The sequence below is a fragment of the Asterias rubens genome, chromosome 2, assembly GCF_902459465.1.
Source record: "Asterias rubens chromosome 2, eAstRub1.3, whole genome shotgun sequence".
NCBI classification, from domain to species: domain Eukaryota; kingdom Metazoa; phylum Echinodermata; class Asteroidea; order Forcipulatida; family Asteriidae; genus Asterias; species Asterias rubens.
In genome coordinates, this window is record NC_047063.1 from 8,071,954 (window position 1) to 8,086,334 (window position 14,381).

At 39.5% G+C, this 14,381-nt stretch overlaps 2 protein-coding genes across 2 annotated transcripts; one reads left to right on the top strand and one right to left on the bottom strand.

Moving 5' to 3' along the window:
- Positions 1–3,227: 3,227 nt before the first annotated feature.
- LOC117307193 (dipeptidyl peptidase 1-like) lies at positions 3,228–7,728 on the bottom strand. The gene is made up of 6 exons (XM_033791870.1): positions 7,195–7,728; positions 6,758–6,920; positions 6,207–6,323; positions 5,592–5,750; positions 4,865–5,115; positions 3,228–4,250 (listed from the first exon to the last, which is right to left on the bottom strand). Exons 1-6 carry the CDS (start codon positions 7,349–7,351, stop codon positions 3,745–3,747), a joined length of 1,353 nt encoding a protein of 450 aa, XP_033647761.1. The 5' UTR covers positions 7,352–7,728; the 3' UTR covers positions 3,228–3,744.
- A 1,745-nt stretch (positions 7,729–9,473) lies between these two features.
- LOC117306767 (testis-expressed protein 264-like) lies at positions 9,474–13,313 on the top strand. Its single transcript, XM_033791268.1, has 3 exons — positions 9,474–9,802; positions 11,654–11,875; positions 12,953–13,313. The coding sequence occupies exons 1-3, from the start codon at positions 9,548–9,550 to the stop codon at positions 13,238–13,240; spliced, it is 765 nt and encodes a 254-aa protein (XP_033647159.1). The 5' UTR covers positions 9,474–9,547; the 3' UTR covers positions 13,241–13,313.
- The last annotated feature ends 1,068 nt before the right edge of the window (positions 13,314–14,381 follow it).

The following is a 14,381-nucleotide window of genomic DNA, read 5'->3' on the forward strand; positions in this document are numbered from 1 at the left end:
GATCTACTTGGATGTTATATAAAACAAATAATGAATGTTTTTCATTCGTGCAATGGTGCGAATATGTTCATTCGTTGAAAGCTGGAATGTTCCATTCAACTCGGCTCCGCCTCGTTGAATAGAACATTCCATCTTTCAACTCATGAACATATTCGCACCATTGCACTCATAAACATTCATTATGTGTATAATATTCAGTACTTTCCCCCGAGTCCTGTGAACAAAAATCCACAGGGGTATTACTCGGGTGGGATTCAAACCCACGACCTTTGCAGTTCAAGAGCAGTGTCTATCCAACTAGACCACCTAGATTATCCGATAGATATCTGTACGGTTTTGGTATCAAAGATGAAGAATTTGATTTTGTTTAATCCATACACGCCAAAGGTGTGTAAAGCACTCTATATTCAGTACTTTCCCGAGTGGGATTCGAACCCTCATGTAATGAGAATTTCAATTGAACCAGGCCAGCCACTGTACCATACTTTTCTACAAAATATTTCATCTTAAAAACTCTTGATATTCGTTTGTAGTGTTTTAGGGTTAGCTTTAATGTGCAATCAGTTAATAAATGTTTAATAGAATGGCCTTTTATTATATCAAGTGTATTAATATAATGTACAGTTAGTATATCAGCTGCTCGTGATAAATCACAAGAGCTAAGAGTTTTGTGTTGCTTTGTTTTTCTGGGGGAAAGATTAATAATTTAAATTTTCCAGTTTGGGTGAAATCTCTTCTTTTTTTTGTAGCCGTAGTTGATACTTGCAGAGTATGAAATGTGTTGATTTTTTTCTTCTGAAATGAATTATATATTTACATAATGCATTCTGTATCTATGAACAAAATATAATATCAACTTGTCATTATCAAACAACTTTTATTTTCACATTTCTTTTGATTGTCAACTTTTGGTCCCTCCCCCCACCCACCCAACCTCACACCCAGGTCATGCAGACAAAAACCAACATGCTACTGAGATGGGATCCGAACCCAGAATTTTAGAGTAGAATATATATCGTGGTGTGTCATGGCCGAGTGGTCTGCTGTATGGACTCAAGTTCTGATGGTTGAATTATCAGAGTGTGGGTTCGAATCCCGGTCATGACACTGTGTCCTTGAGCAAGGCACTCGACCATTATTACTTCTCTTCACCCAGATGTATAAGTGTGCTAATTTAAGCATCTCGTGGTTGTATGCTCTCCAGGGAGTTGAGAAAGATAGAGGAATATTCTAAAAGTATACTTTAGAGACCATTCATTTCTGAATAACTGCCACCATCGCCCAGATGTTGTTAATCTTGTTGAGTTAGTACTTGGCACCAGTATTTTCAGACAAATTAAAATATTGACCTTATGCACTGACGTCATCCAGCCACCATCTTAGAGGTAAAACGATGACAAAACAGTAAAACCGCAGAGGTTTGTATGTGTGGCGCACAGGTTTGGCCAATGAATGGCTGCTTTTTCACCTGTAGGCGAGGAGGGCGCCCTACTGATATGACATCATGTGCATACGGTCTATTGCCTTTTTTCTTTGTTTACCAGATCCATGAAACACTTGGGATAAGGAATGAAGCCCTGTAAAATGGTTTAACTCGAAAATAAAAATGGCGGTCAAACAATATGATTTCAATGCAAAATTTTATTGACATAATAGTCTTCAGAGTATAAAAAGTAAAAATTTGGAATTTACAACTAACCATTAACTGGAATAAACAACTAACCATAATTGCCTTTCTACTTAAAGTATGTCGCAGATTCTCAGAACTTAATTTCATCACATTTTACCTTTTAAATAATAGTCTAGTCAATTACTTGTCAAACAATTTTATTGTTTTCTGTGCTACTAGTACTGAATTATTATTCCTTCAGAACAAATGAGGTGTACAATTCCCCATTATGCATTCACAACTCAATCTACAGTTATAATCATAACTACATTTGGATGGGAAGAAAGCCATTCATACCCCTTCTCGTATAATACATGTTTATTGGGGGGGGGGGGCGATTAAGAACACAGAACACTTAATATCGTTAAAAAAAGGGGGTTTCCCCCTGTGTTCTCTGGAACGGATGCCTGCAGATTGTGCCGCATGTTTGTAACGTTACATGGTGCTATGTAAATAAAGGGGTCCTATTTTGAGCATAGCTCTGCATGCTTTGTAGAGAGAAGAATGAGCACTTTGAGACGCCCTTTGGACAGTATGCTGTTTTCATTATAGTCATTATTAATGTTGGGGTGTCGTGGCCGAGCAGTCTAGGACAGTGGACTCAAGCTCTGTAATATACAGAAAGTGGGTTCGAATCCTGGCTTGGGCCCAATTTCATAGAGCTGCTTAACGGTAAGCAAATTTTTTCGCTTAACGTAGCAAAAATAATTGCTTAAAACCATTCAGAGTCCATGCTAAACGTACACGAGCTTAAGCACGTAAACAATTTGCGCGCGGAGATTTTAGATCGTTTGCTTGAGCAAAACAGAAGAAGGCAGTGTATTTTGCACTGTGTGCATGGCCTAGGGCTGCTTAACGGTAAGCAAATATGTTGGCTTAACGTAGCAACAAAAATTGCTTAAGCGTAAACCTATTTCACCAGCGGTTGCTAGCTTAAGCACGTAAACAAACTGTGCGCGCAACATTTTAGATCGTTTGCTTAAGCGAAAAAGAAGGTGCTGACAAAATGGCGGGCGAAATAAATGCGGCGAGCACTCGAGTGGCGATAATAAAAATTCATCACCTTCTGTGTCTGATATGTATTATTTGTAATGGTTCAAAGTGCCCATCGAAAGGTTTACACACTAACTTGAAAGTAAACAAGAAGATAATACATTGTACAGCATGATTCTGAAGCATTTTAGACACTCGTTTATTCGCTACACCTACCATACAAACGCACGTACAATCACCGCTGTGCCGGCACAATAACATCGTTTGCGATGAGTGTTGCACTATGCGCTGTGTGAATAGGGTGCTTAAGCAAAATAGAGACTTTAAGGACCCTTTTTGTTTGCTTACCTATGTAAGCAAAAAACCTTGCTTAAGCAAGGGTATGAAATGAAAAATTTGCTAGTTGCGCCCGTTAAGCACAAAATCGACCGTTACGGGATGCAGCTCTTTGAAACCGGGCCCGGCGCTTAAACAGGGTGCTTAAGCAATGGGGCTTTAAGGACCCTTTTTGCTTGCTTGCCTCGCCGTTTTAAGCAAAAAACCTTGCTTAAGCAAGGCTATGAAATGAAAAACTTGCTAGGTGCACCCGTTAAGCACAAAATCGACCGTTAAGCAGCTCTATGAAATTGGGCCCTGGTCAGTAACGACACTTGAGCATAGAAAAAGACAATTGCTTCTCCAAGAGTAGAAATTGGTACCGGCGAAAGGTTGGGGAATAAGCTGCAATGGATTTTCATCTTGTCCAGGGAGAAGAAATATTCTTAGACATTTAATGCCAATGAAACTGGATATAATCACCGGCCTGAGCCCAATTTCATAGATCTGCTTAAGAAGAACATGTTGCTAAACAATTATCTGCTAAGCAGAAATTAGCATGATACCAGTCACAAACTGTATATGTGATATGGTAGTTTAGCTGGCAACTTTATTCTGTTAAACAGAATGTTGTTATGCTTAGCTACGTACTTTTTGTGCTTAAGCAACTCTATGAAACTGGGCCCCTGTGATTTGGCTAGGGACAGACTTTACTAATTATTACTAATATATTCTCTGGTTTTTTTTTAGTATTAATGATTGGTTCTTTATGGTGAAATTGGGAAGGACTTGACAGCAATGCTCTCTATGGAACATTCATCTGTACTACGTCGGATACGGAAAAACCCATCCTCTCCCCAACTTTCCCCCCAGCTGTTCTTCACACTCCAGAATTTCTCTCCAGTCTTAGGATCAGCACCGTAACCCACTACCAAGACGGCATGATTTGTAAGCTCAAAAGGGTCGAATCCTGGGACGCCATCTTCAAGAGCGACATGGTGGTATATCCCGCCATAATACAACTCAAAATCGCTGTAAACCTCAAATGAGACTGAGACTGGTCCGTTCTTAACCAACTCGATGCGCATCAGTTCCTCGTTGCAACCACCGTAGAACCCACCGACGTACGCGTAGTTTGTTCCGTAGATACGCTTGCAAGAGTTTTTCTTGCAGGTGCTGTCTTTTCCATGGTAAGGATAGCAGGACTCTTCAATCAGTCCAAAATCCTCGGCGTATTTTCCGGCGATGAGGTATGGGAAACCTCCTTCACAACCTGTGAATTAGTAAAATATGTAATATTCATTACAGGCTGTTGCTATGTTTTTGAAAGGGCAAGGGCACCAAGGCATTTTCTCCTTAGTGAAGGGCACCCTATGAGGAAACTGTAGATTTCTACTATAGCATTTCAAGAGCACCAAGGCAATGACCGGGGGGCATGGAGGCAAACGCCTTTGTTGTCTCCGTGAAGTACCAGGCCTCTCATTAATAATAACATATAATATCAATGTATAGACTTATAGCACATGTATATACCAATATGGTACTCAAGGTGCTTGAACAAACAGAAACATTTTAAAGACAGGGCTTTGTAACTTTGGAGTTATGAGACCAGTTTATGTAAAAATTTGAAAATCACAGAGCAATGTTTTCAGGAGATTGGCGTAAATCCTTTGTACATGTTAAACTAATTATCAAGAGTTTGTTATATACTCATTTCTCAAAAAAATACAGCACCCCAGCAAGTAATATTTTCAGAGAAGCTTTCTACCATCATTATCTTCAGACCATGTAAGTTTAACGTTTTGTGTTTGGTATCATACAAAAAGTACTCAAACCCTTTAAGATTTCTTAGTAAAGAATACGATAAATAACTGAATGAAGACCAACCTTGCGAGTATTCGCTGCAGGACACAATATCTTGAGTAGATAGAATTGTCGTCTTGGTGTTATTAGTAGCGATGCGTAGACGCGCTTCGATCATTCCTAGAGACCCAAATGCGTAGCAGCTTCCACACGCTCCCTGGTCCCTTACAGGCGTTACGAAATTCTGCCCGTTGACGTTGCGCCAATCAAAGGAAGACGGCAGGTTACTCGCAACCTTTCTTATTTCTTCTGTTACTGGGGCAGGTCTCGGCTTCCTGAAATGGCAAATAATCAACAAAAGATTTGTCATTACTGTCTGTTAGGTTGGCCGAGTGGTTTCTTTCTCCCGCCTTTCACCCTCTTCGAATCTCAACTCAGACTGTCGATAGCTCTCCTTGCAAATGGATTGGCTTTCAGTCCCTACCCCTACCTAGCCTGCTTTTCCACATTTTTCGGAAAATAGATACACACCGAGAAGTCTCCCCAATTCCGAAAATCTACTCTAAGTTCTTAAAAGAACATAATCTATCTGGCAAATAGATAGAAACACAGTGCTACCACAAACCATATTGATACCTCACCATGCAATGCCTCAAATCCCATAGACCATAATGACAATACATGTTCAAATCTAGGCTACCAAAACTTTCTTAGGGGCAACTAAAATCCAAATTTACAAGCCTGGTGGGCTACTTTACAAAAAGGTTTTAGCGCAAGGCATGGTACACGATTAGGAAACTTGATAACGCACATAGCCAACTTTGATGCTCGACCCCCTCTCCTTTGCAGCATTTCTTCAATTGTCATCTTCTCATATTCCGGGTAAACTCCAGCTTTCCAAGAATTCTGGGCAGTGTTGATCTTTTCAATGAAGGCAAAGTCGGTTTTGAACAGTTGCTGGGACAAATCTCTGTAAACAAAAATTGCAAAATCATGAAAATTTATTATAAGTAGTTTCCATATAGATAAAGCACTTTTGGTTTTGTCTTTAGTGTTGCTTAGGAGATGTATGCTGCTCCCATTGGCTAGTAGTTTTAGACCCACTGAATATTCAGTTAATTTATGCACTACACAGGCAGGCTGGTTCAGCTGATCTGAGTGAGCAAGTCCTTATTTGGAAAGGTATGAGGTAGTATTTGTGTATCGTTGCATGACTATAGTTCTGGGGAAGTGCCAAGGTTAGAGAATCTTGGAATAATTTTTGGAAACCTTAAAGGCAGGGTATCAGAAATTTGGTCTCAGTCATACTTTAAGCAGAATCTGTCAGCAGGAAGGGCAGAGACCGGTTTTGTGTGAGTTCAAGCAACAACGGTCAAATAAATGAAATCTTTGACAAAGCGTGTCTGATTAACAAAGCAATACTTACTTGGTCGGTTTTCCTGGAGAACTCTTTTCAGCGGGAATTTTTGAGCCCACGTAGCATGCCCAGTCAGTTCCCACTGTATTGTGAGACCACCCAGGACGAGTTTGATCGCATATGCTCCTATTCAAATAAATTACACGCAATGAGAAACCAATAAGGACTGAATGAAATGAGTATTAGTTTCTAGTTTACAATCGATGTATTCAGCGCATCGTGGCTGAGTAGACAAGGACTATCGGACTCAAGCTATGGTGTTTCTGATCAGCAGAGTGTGGGTCGAGTCATGGTCGTGACACTTAAGCAAAAAACATAACCATTATTGCTGCATCCTTTGGAATGGACATAAATTATTTGATTCACCTGGCCCGCTGTTTCCACGCGCATTTGGCCACGAATTTGGCTGCCAGTTTGGTAAAACCCTGCACGGGTTACCCTGCCCAATACATTGTCTTAGGCATGGTATAAAGTTTGAATCAAAGTTCAGCAAGTGAAATTCCCTAATATCTTATTCTTGATTCTTGGTTGGGGGGTGGAATCTTCAAATAAAAACGTACTTGACGTCAGTGTACTGGGAAAAGGCAAAATATTTCTTTTCGTTGAGGACAACTTCAAATCCTTGATTGTAAACCATCGTCCAGAATCCTTTATGGCCAGAGGTCAAATCAATCGCAACATCTGGAAACTTGAGGTCGATATGAATCACGTGATCAACTGGCCCTGGAAGAAAGAAAAAACGACAAAATGGATTATGAGGCAGGAATCAAAGATGCGAGTTTGGTGCCCTTGAAATGCTCTAGTAGAAATAAACAATTTCCTTGACCGATAATGACAAACTTTGAAAAGGAGTACAGTGCCCCAGTAAATTGGTCTAGATTTGTGTTATTTGTTGCAACTGGTGCCCCACTCATTTAATGCTTGGCAAAGAAATTTACAAAATAATTTTTTCTGAAATTGGCCATCAGACCATGGAGGTAGAGATGATCAGACTAACCTGGTTTTGTGCAGTTGAGTGTGTTGTCTTCTCCGCCAGCGCTGACTCGAAACTCCCACTGTCCCACTACATCCTCAAAGGTGCAATTGGCCGGAGTATCACACAACACAACGGGCAACAAAGCCAAGAGAATGGAAACAAACTTTAAGATCGCCATGATTCGTTGATTGAGGACTGTAGTAGTACTAGTACTAGGTAGTAGTAGTGTACGCAGAAGGTGCGGTGTTAAAAACAGTTGTCCAGGATAGACTCCTCCGTTTTGGCCCTTCGAATTATTATATTAATAATAAACTTATTGTTTATCACACGATGGTCACGGGATTGGGGCACAAACAATTGTCATCAAGTGATCACGCCATAATGATAATCAGACCATGATTTATTTGATCGGATACAAACACATCCATCCAGGCAAGCACATGATCATGATGATTCTTTATTATGTTGTTATTGCTGAACTTCCGTCCCAACTTTAGATTTGTCCCAACTGTAGTTTTGGGACCGATCCCAACTCGAGTGTTACAGTTGGGCGGCCCGGGCTCCAGAGATCTGTCACCAAGCAAGCTAGTCTTTATCCGTGTTAATTGTGTCCAAATTTTTCCACAGTAGGGCGCTATCCCCCACGAACAGTCAGAGCCAGAGGGGTGATCAATCTCGCCGCGGCATTTTTCCCCAGCATGCCTTGCTCGATCATAATAACCCCTGGGTAACTAAAAAATATCCAAATATTGACCCATTTGACCTCACGTCATCATCAAAAAAATCTTGAATGCGCCATACTGGTGGGCAATTTCACTGCACGTTTTTATATATATAACTCTATGATGTGCATTATGCAGTGAAAGTGCGCGTTTTAGGGGACACGGCATTAATACACGTAAAACCTAACTTGCCCACCAACATGGTGTGCGCGGATCAGTCGCCGCGTGTGACGCGCATGCAAGGGGTCAATATGGGATATTACAATTAGACCTGTGGTTGATCCGTTCTGTGTTGGGCGTTAGTCCCGCACACGCTGAATGCGCTGTGTGTAATAAAAGTCATAAACTTGCCTTGGCGTTCAGTGTTGCGTGAAAAAAAAATGGAATACGTACATCTTTATACGCACACGTTTTGGCATATAGAGCTTTTTGAAGACGCACAGCGTTTCATATTTTGCGCATAATTATGTGATAGCCAATCAAAAACACGGATCAGAGTTTCCCTCCCAGGGGTTAGAGATACGGCACTGCCCATGGTAGCGAGTCTGGATGCGAACAGTCTCTCGCGTCACAACATGAACCGCGAGATCAGCGACCGCTTGCAGATAATAGCGCCCTCATGTGAAAAATAATTGTGACAAATCCACATGGGAAGGTCATCCAACAAGACTAGATGGCAGTTTGCTTGGCGACAGATCTCTATATCCCAGATACAGTTGGGCCGTCCGAACTGTAATGCTGGGACCAGTCCCAACTGTAGTTGGAATGATTCTTAATTTGGGAAGGAAATGACGTATCTGTTTGCAACCTTTACCCAACGCCTGTTTGATGTACAGACTACATAATTACTCCATTTCTATTTGAATTTCATGACTTTTATTGTGAAATTCAGTACTCAAAGTGCCCTGATAATTCTGTGCGAAATATTACAATTAGTGACGAATTCTGTGTGGGCATGTGGGTGCGGTAAGCTAATCCATTTACATACAACGGTCGTTGATAAGTTTTTCCCTAAACAATACATAAAGTTTACCCAGTCATATGACCATTCCAGAATTCATTCAAACCCATGTAAACCTGATCTCGGGCGGCTCGAATAAGTCTTAGCGGGGAGGGGCGGATGTATCGGAAATTGAGTCCTCTTGTATTTTGCAGTTTTTTGCATAACGCCTCCTACCAACCCTAAACCAAGAAATATTATAGCTAAAATGTTTGTCGGAACCTTGAACAAGTTTATTGTGTTACCCGAAAACTTGTTTACTTGCGACTTGTATGGGACGCGCGTGAGATGAGAAAAAAACAATATTTCAAAGCAAGGCCCAATTTCATAGAGCTCCTTTAGCCAGAAAATTATATGAATTTAAAAAATATTCTAAGCAAAAACAGGAGGAGCCCAGTCATACGCGGAGCAACAATTCACAACAAGACAACCAGTGGAATTTATCTTCAGTTATTTTGTTTAATTTCTAACTATTTTATTTTGTGCGGATTTGGCTTTCCATATATGTAGTTGTTTTCAGCATGTCTGTTATCAGACTCTCTCACTCACACACAAACTACGTGGAAAGTGTCTGGTTTCAGCCTATAGTTAAATGACACTTCATTTTATTCAGCTATTATTCACTTCCTAAATACATGAAAAAGTAATAAAAATGGCGTCATTGTTTGTGATCGGGATTATTGGGCTGTTAATTGCCATCGCTGTGACCGTATTCTTTCTCCTAGTTGCGTCTGGTCTATTTCATGAAATAGAAGTTGGTACCAAGAAATCTCCGATATCTAAACTCCGAATTGCGTATAAATTTGCCCGCGGAAGTTACAGCAATGCTGGAAGTTTGTTTACTGAAGTGACAAAGCTTTCCCCAGAAGGTCGGTGCCTCGGTGTTTACTACGATGACCCTAAAAGGGTAAGATTGAAACATTTGCATTATTTAAGTGCTGGCTGTGTGTGTAGGGATAGCAGATTTGTGTTTTAACCAGCGTGACTGTGGGTCTGTGTGTGTGCGTTTAATAAGAACAAATATTGCTCTGCAAAGGCAATGTTTTTTATCCGTATTCTAATTCTGTTCGTGTTCAGTTGTTGTTTACAATTACACTCATTCATCATTCATTTCATTGTCCACAATTTCAATTTGCACATCTTATTTAGTAAGTGTCCTAAAGTTTCAACCATGGCAACGCAGATTTTTTCTCGAAGGCTAAAAGTAAAGGATAACTTTCCGTATGGCGCTACCACTTTTTCACTCATTTAAAAAAAAAAAAAAAAGGGATATATCAATCAGGTAAATTAGATACCTCTTAATTTAATGTTTACATATTTAAGTCCTCTTGTTTGGTAAGCAGTTTGCAAAGTTGCAAAATCCACAAATCATGAAATATAAATTCTAATATAAGAACAAAATAAGTTTCTGTGGATTTTTTGGACCATCACAACTGAAATTTATATATTTATTAAAAACAAAATAAAAAACTGGTTGTAAACTTGTTTTTGTATTGTTCATAACTACATACATAAGTACATATTGAGTCTAAGTTACTGGACAGAACAACACTCCTTTAAAACATTTTGACATTAACAGGAGTAAACTGTATTTTTGCTCTTCTGCAAAACCCGTCATCAATCTTGTTCACTTGTTGAAGTTAGAGACACTGGACCTCATTGGTAATTGTCAAAGACCAGTCTTCTCACTTGGTGTATCTCAACATTTGCATAAAATGACTAACCTTTGAAAATTTGAGCTCAATTGGTTGTCGAAGTTGCGAGATATAATGAAAGAAAAAACACCCTTGTCACACGAAGATGCTTGATTTAGGGACCTCAAATTCTAAATCTGAGGTCTCAAATTCGTGGAAAATGTCTTCTTTCTCGAAAACTATGTCACTTCAGAGGGAGCCGCTTCTCACAATGGTTTATACTACCAACAGCTCCCCATAAGTAAGGTTTTATACAAACAATTATTTTGAGTAATTACCAAAAGCAATAGTGTCCACTGCCTTTAATGTTAATGTGATAACTAGAGCAGGGTTTGAACCTACAATCTTCGGATATCATTAGGGCTAGATCATCACATGGCTCAACTCAAGTAGTAGAGTCTGGCACATGATTCTGGAGGTTGCTGGTTCAAATCCTGATGAATTTTTTAATTTTTGTTTCAACCATGGAGCTTTTTGTACTTGGCTCCATAGTTCAACCCTTGAAAAGGAGAATGAACAGAAGTGAAATCTTCAGTTCTGAATCTGAATCTGGTTTATAATAAACATGTAGTTAGCAAAGCATCATTATGGAAACATCACAACAATGCTTTGAAATGAAGACAAAGAAGACATTTCAGAAGAAAACAAAAACTATCAGAAAAATTTAGGTAGGGACTCAAAAACCCATCCACATGCAAGGTTCAACTCCTGGTATTGAACCGGAAGCCACCACAGAGGTGAAAGGCAGGGCTCTCCCTAAACCACTAAGCCAACCTGCCCCAGTTAGCCACGTAAAAGAACCAAGTGCACTTTATCGAAAAGAGAAGAGGGTTCACCCTGGTGTTCCTGGTTTTTTTGGCAGCATATTGTGCCACAACACCTTCTTAATTAACCATTATGGTGTGATGTAACAGGAATACTATTCATAATTCCAACATAGTCTAACATACCTTACGGAATGTTGAAGCGCCTTCAGTGTCACTGAGTGACGGATGTGCGCGCTATACTGTATATAAAGTACAGAAGCCACTATTATTATTATTATTTATTTGTTGTTGATGCAGGTACCCTCAGGGAGTCTGCGCTATATTGTAGGTACCGTCTTGAGTGAAGGAGATCAGGAACCAGACAAGGAGCTAGAGAAAGGATTGATGGATGAAGGCTTCAGCGTCGCTGAACTACCTGAAGTGTCTCATATGGTTTATACTACATTCCCTTACATCACTACGCTTTCTATCTACATTGCTGTGTATCGTGTTTATTCTGCACTGGAGGACTATGTGATGGTAAGAGTAAAAAATAACTTTAAGATGTCGAGATTAAAGGGGCACATTGCCATGCTTGGAAAGATGCTTTTAAAGTAGAAATTAATGATTTACACAGATATTTTCCCTCAAAATGGTGTGGTTTTCCTTTACCCCAAAGGGCCTAGGCTAATCTAACTGAAGGCAGTGTGCCCAGATAAGATGGGGTGTTTTTGTTTGATTGAAAATACTTTGTCTAATTGCCCATCACATGTAAACATTTTTTATGCTTCATCTTTGAAGAACAGCTTTAATTGTTTTCAAAATTTAAAGGTGAGAGGCCATGTATCAATGATAACTAGCCTGCAAGAAAGATTCTGCTAGGGTCAAAACTTACTATTTTTTGCACTGATAGTACATCATACATTTTTAGATGCAATACATAACATGGCAAGGTGTACTCTGTGCAAGTTAATACACTGCCGTGCGCACATGAAGTATACATAGTACATTTTTCACATACCAGAAAGTATATAATCATAGATCTCTGAACCATCTCTCTCTGTTAGTGTTACTGATGAATGAATTTAACCTCACAAGAATGGCATTAATAAGAATTCATGTAGACTAAACAAACCTTAAACAAATTACTATGAAAATAACTTGCAGTGAATTTAAAGCAAACTGTATTTTAATTTATTTCCTTAGATCAAGGTATTTTCCTTTTCCCCTTGATCTTGTTGAGACTTCCCAACTTCACAGCAAAAAAGTAGCTAAGCACATCAATATTATGCTTACCAGATTCAGGTTACCAGCCAAAGTACCATGTCACCATGTACCATTTCTATCTGGTATCTTGCTCATTTCTGCTCTAAAGCAGGAAGTTGTTAACCTCTATTTGCTGCTCATTGCAGCTCTATGAAATCGGACACAGTTATTTCTTTTGTTATTTTAGCTATGAAATAAAAGTGAGTCTTGTTCAATATAAACTTTAAGGCCCTGCCCTCTGTTGCCGTGGTCCTGGCCTTGGTGCCCTTCAAAGGTTTCCCATCAACTTTAAGATTTTCCAATAATTATAATTATAAAAGCATTTCTTCCTTTCTTGGATGTTTGTAACAGGCTAATGATCTTTGTGCCTACCCATTCATCGAGCTATACGACGGAGGATCCATCCACTTCATGGCACCACTGTCCAAACAGAAGGACTTCTACGTACCTGAGACAGGCGGCGTTGAGATCGGAGAGCTCTCCGCCGGCGAGCTAGACACAGGAGATGAGACCGATGAACAACCAAGAAGTATTAGCCAAGAAGACAACGACGAAAGCCTCCTAAAGACACGACCATCTGGTGAAGATAGTACTAATAGTGATAGTTCATTTGAGCAGCTAGATCCTCCTTCTAACTAAATCTGAAATAAAAAGCTGGATTGACCAATGGATTAATAGGAGACTTTCTTTGACGATAGGTGGCAGCAGACTTACCGGGTAAAGCCATTGTACTCAGAATTATGCGTATGTTCAGAACTACGTAAACAATGGAAATTTACCATGTAAGTTTGCTGCCACCTAGCGTTAGAAAGGTTCCCTTTGGGATTAGGTAGTGGATGGGGTCTGGGGTTAATAGCGGTAGTTCATTTGAGCAGCTAGATCCTCTTTCTAACTTGTCTGAAATAAAGAGCTGGATTGACCAATGGATTACTGGGGATTAGGTAGTGGGTTGGGTCTGGGCTAATGGGGATAAGATAGTGGGTGGGGTCTGGGATTAATAGGGTGTCTGTAATGGATGTAACATTAAAGACTTCTCACAATACTGTTTAGGTTTGAAGGATAAACTAGGATGTCAACATTCTAAACAGGGTATACTTTGTATGTGTACTTCTGGCATTTTGAACTAGTGAAATAGTTAGTAAATGTGTTTTAAAAGAAAACAAGCATCAAATCAACCTTGTTTTGAGACAGTTTTATTGCCTTTTTAGTGAAGACTTTGCCTATTTCGGGGGAAATGTTTGAAGACCTAAGAAAAAAATCAGTTGTACAACATTTTGGCAGATCAGATGATTTCCTTGTGTTGGGTTTCTAGGCTATAAAACACAGTGTGAAGTCTTGCTGTGCATTGCAATTTCCTAATTCCTGAAACTACTTGTCGGAGTATTTATAGGTCACTTAATCAGGGACCAAGTTTATAGAGCTGCTAGCAGAAATAGCATAACAGGTTGCTGCTAAGCAAAAATGAGCAGGATACCAGTGAGTCTCAAGATGTTTATGTGACAGGGTATTTTGGTTGGTATCCTCAGTCTGTTAGACTTTGTTGTACTAAGCTACTTATTGTGCCTAAGCAGCTCTATGAAACATTTTTACTGTTGAACTAGAAATCTATTTCTTGTCCAACCTATTTACAATTTACTAGACGAAAAACAACGACATGTTTTGTTTTAAATGATTCAAAGAGGATAGAATTGGCAGATAAATCTACATTATTAAAGTTAAGAGAAATGTATCAGGGATCGGGTGAAGTGTATATCAAAAGATTTATGGATTATTAAAATAT

Bases quoted from the DNA above. Each gene is read 5' to 3' on its own strand.
- LOC117307193 (XM_033791870.1), bottom strand. From the start codon at position 7,351: ATGGCGATCTTAAAGTTTGTTTCCATTCTCTTGGCTTTGTTGCCCGTT. The intron at 6,324-6,757 runs GTACGTTTTTAT...TTATTTGAATAG, and splicing joins TCCCAGTACACTGACGTCAA to GAGCATATGCGATCAAACTC. The intron at 4,251-4,864 runs GTTGGTCTTCAT...ACTAATTCACAG, and splicing joins CTGCAGCGAATACTCGCAAG to GTTGTGAAGGAGGTTTCCCA.
- LOC117306767 (XM_033791268.1), top strand. From the start codon at position 9,548: ATGGCGTCATTGTTTGTGATCGGGATTATTGGGCTGTTAATTGCCATC. The intron at 9,803-11,653 runs GTAAGATTGAAA...TTGTTGATGCAG, and splicing joins ACTACGATGACCCTAAAAGG to GTACCCTCAGGGAGTCTGCG. The intron at 11,876-12,952 runs GTAAGAGTAAAA...TGTTTGTAACAG, and splicing joins CACTGGAGGACTATGTGATG to GCTAATGATCTTTGTGCCTA.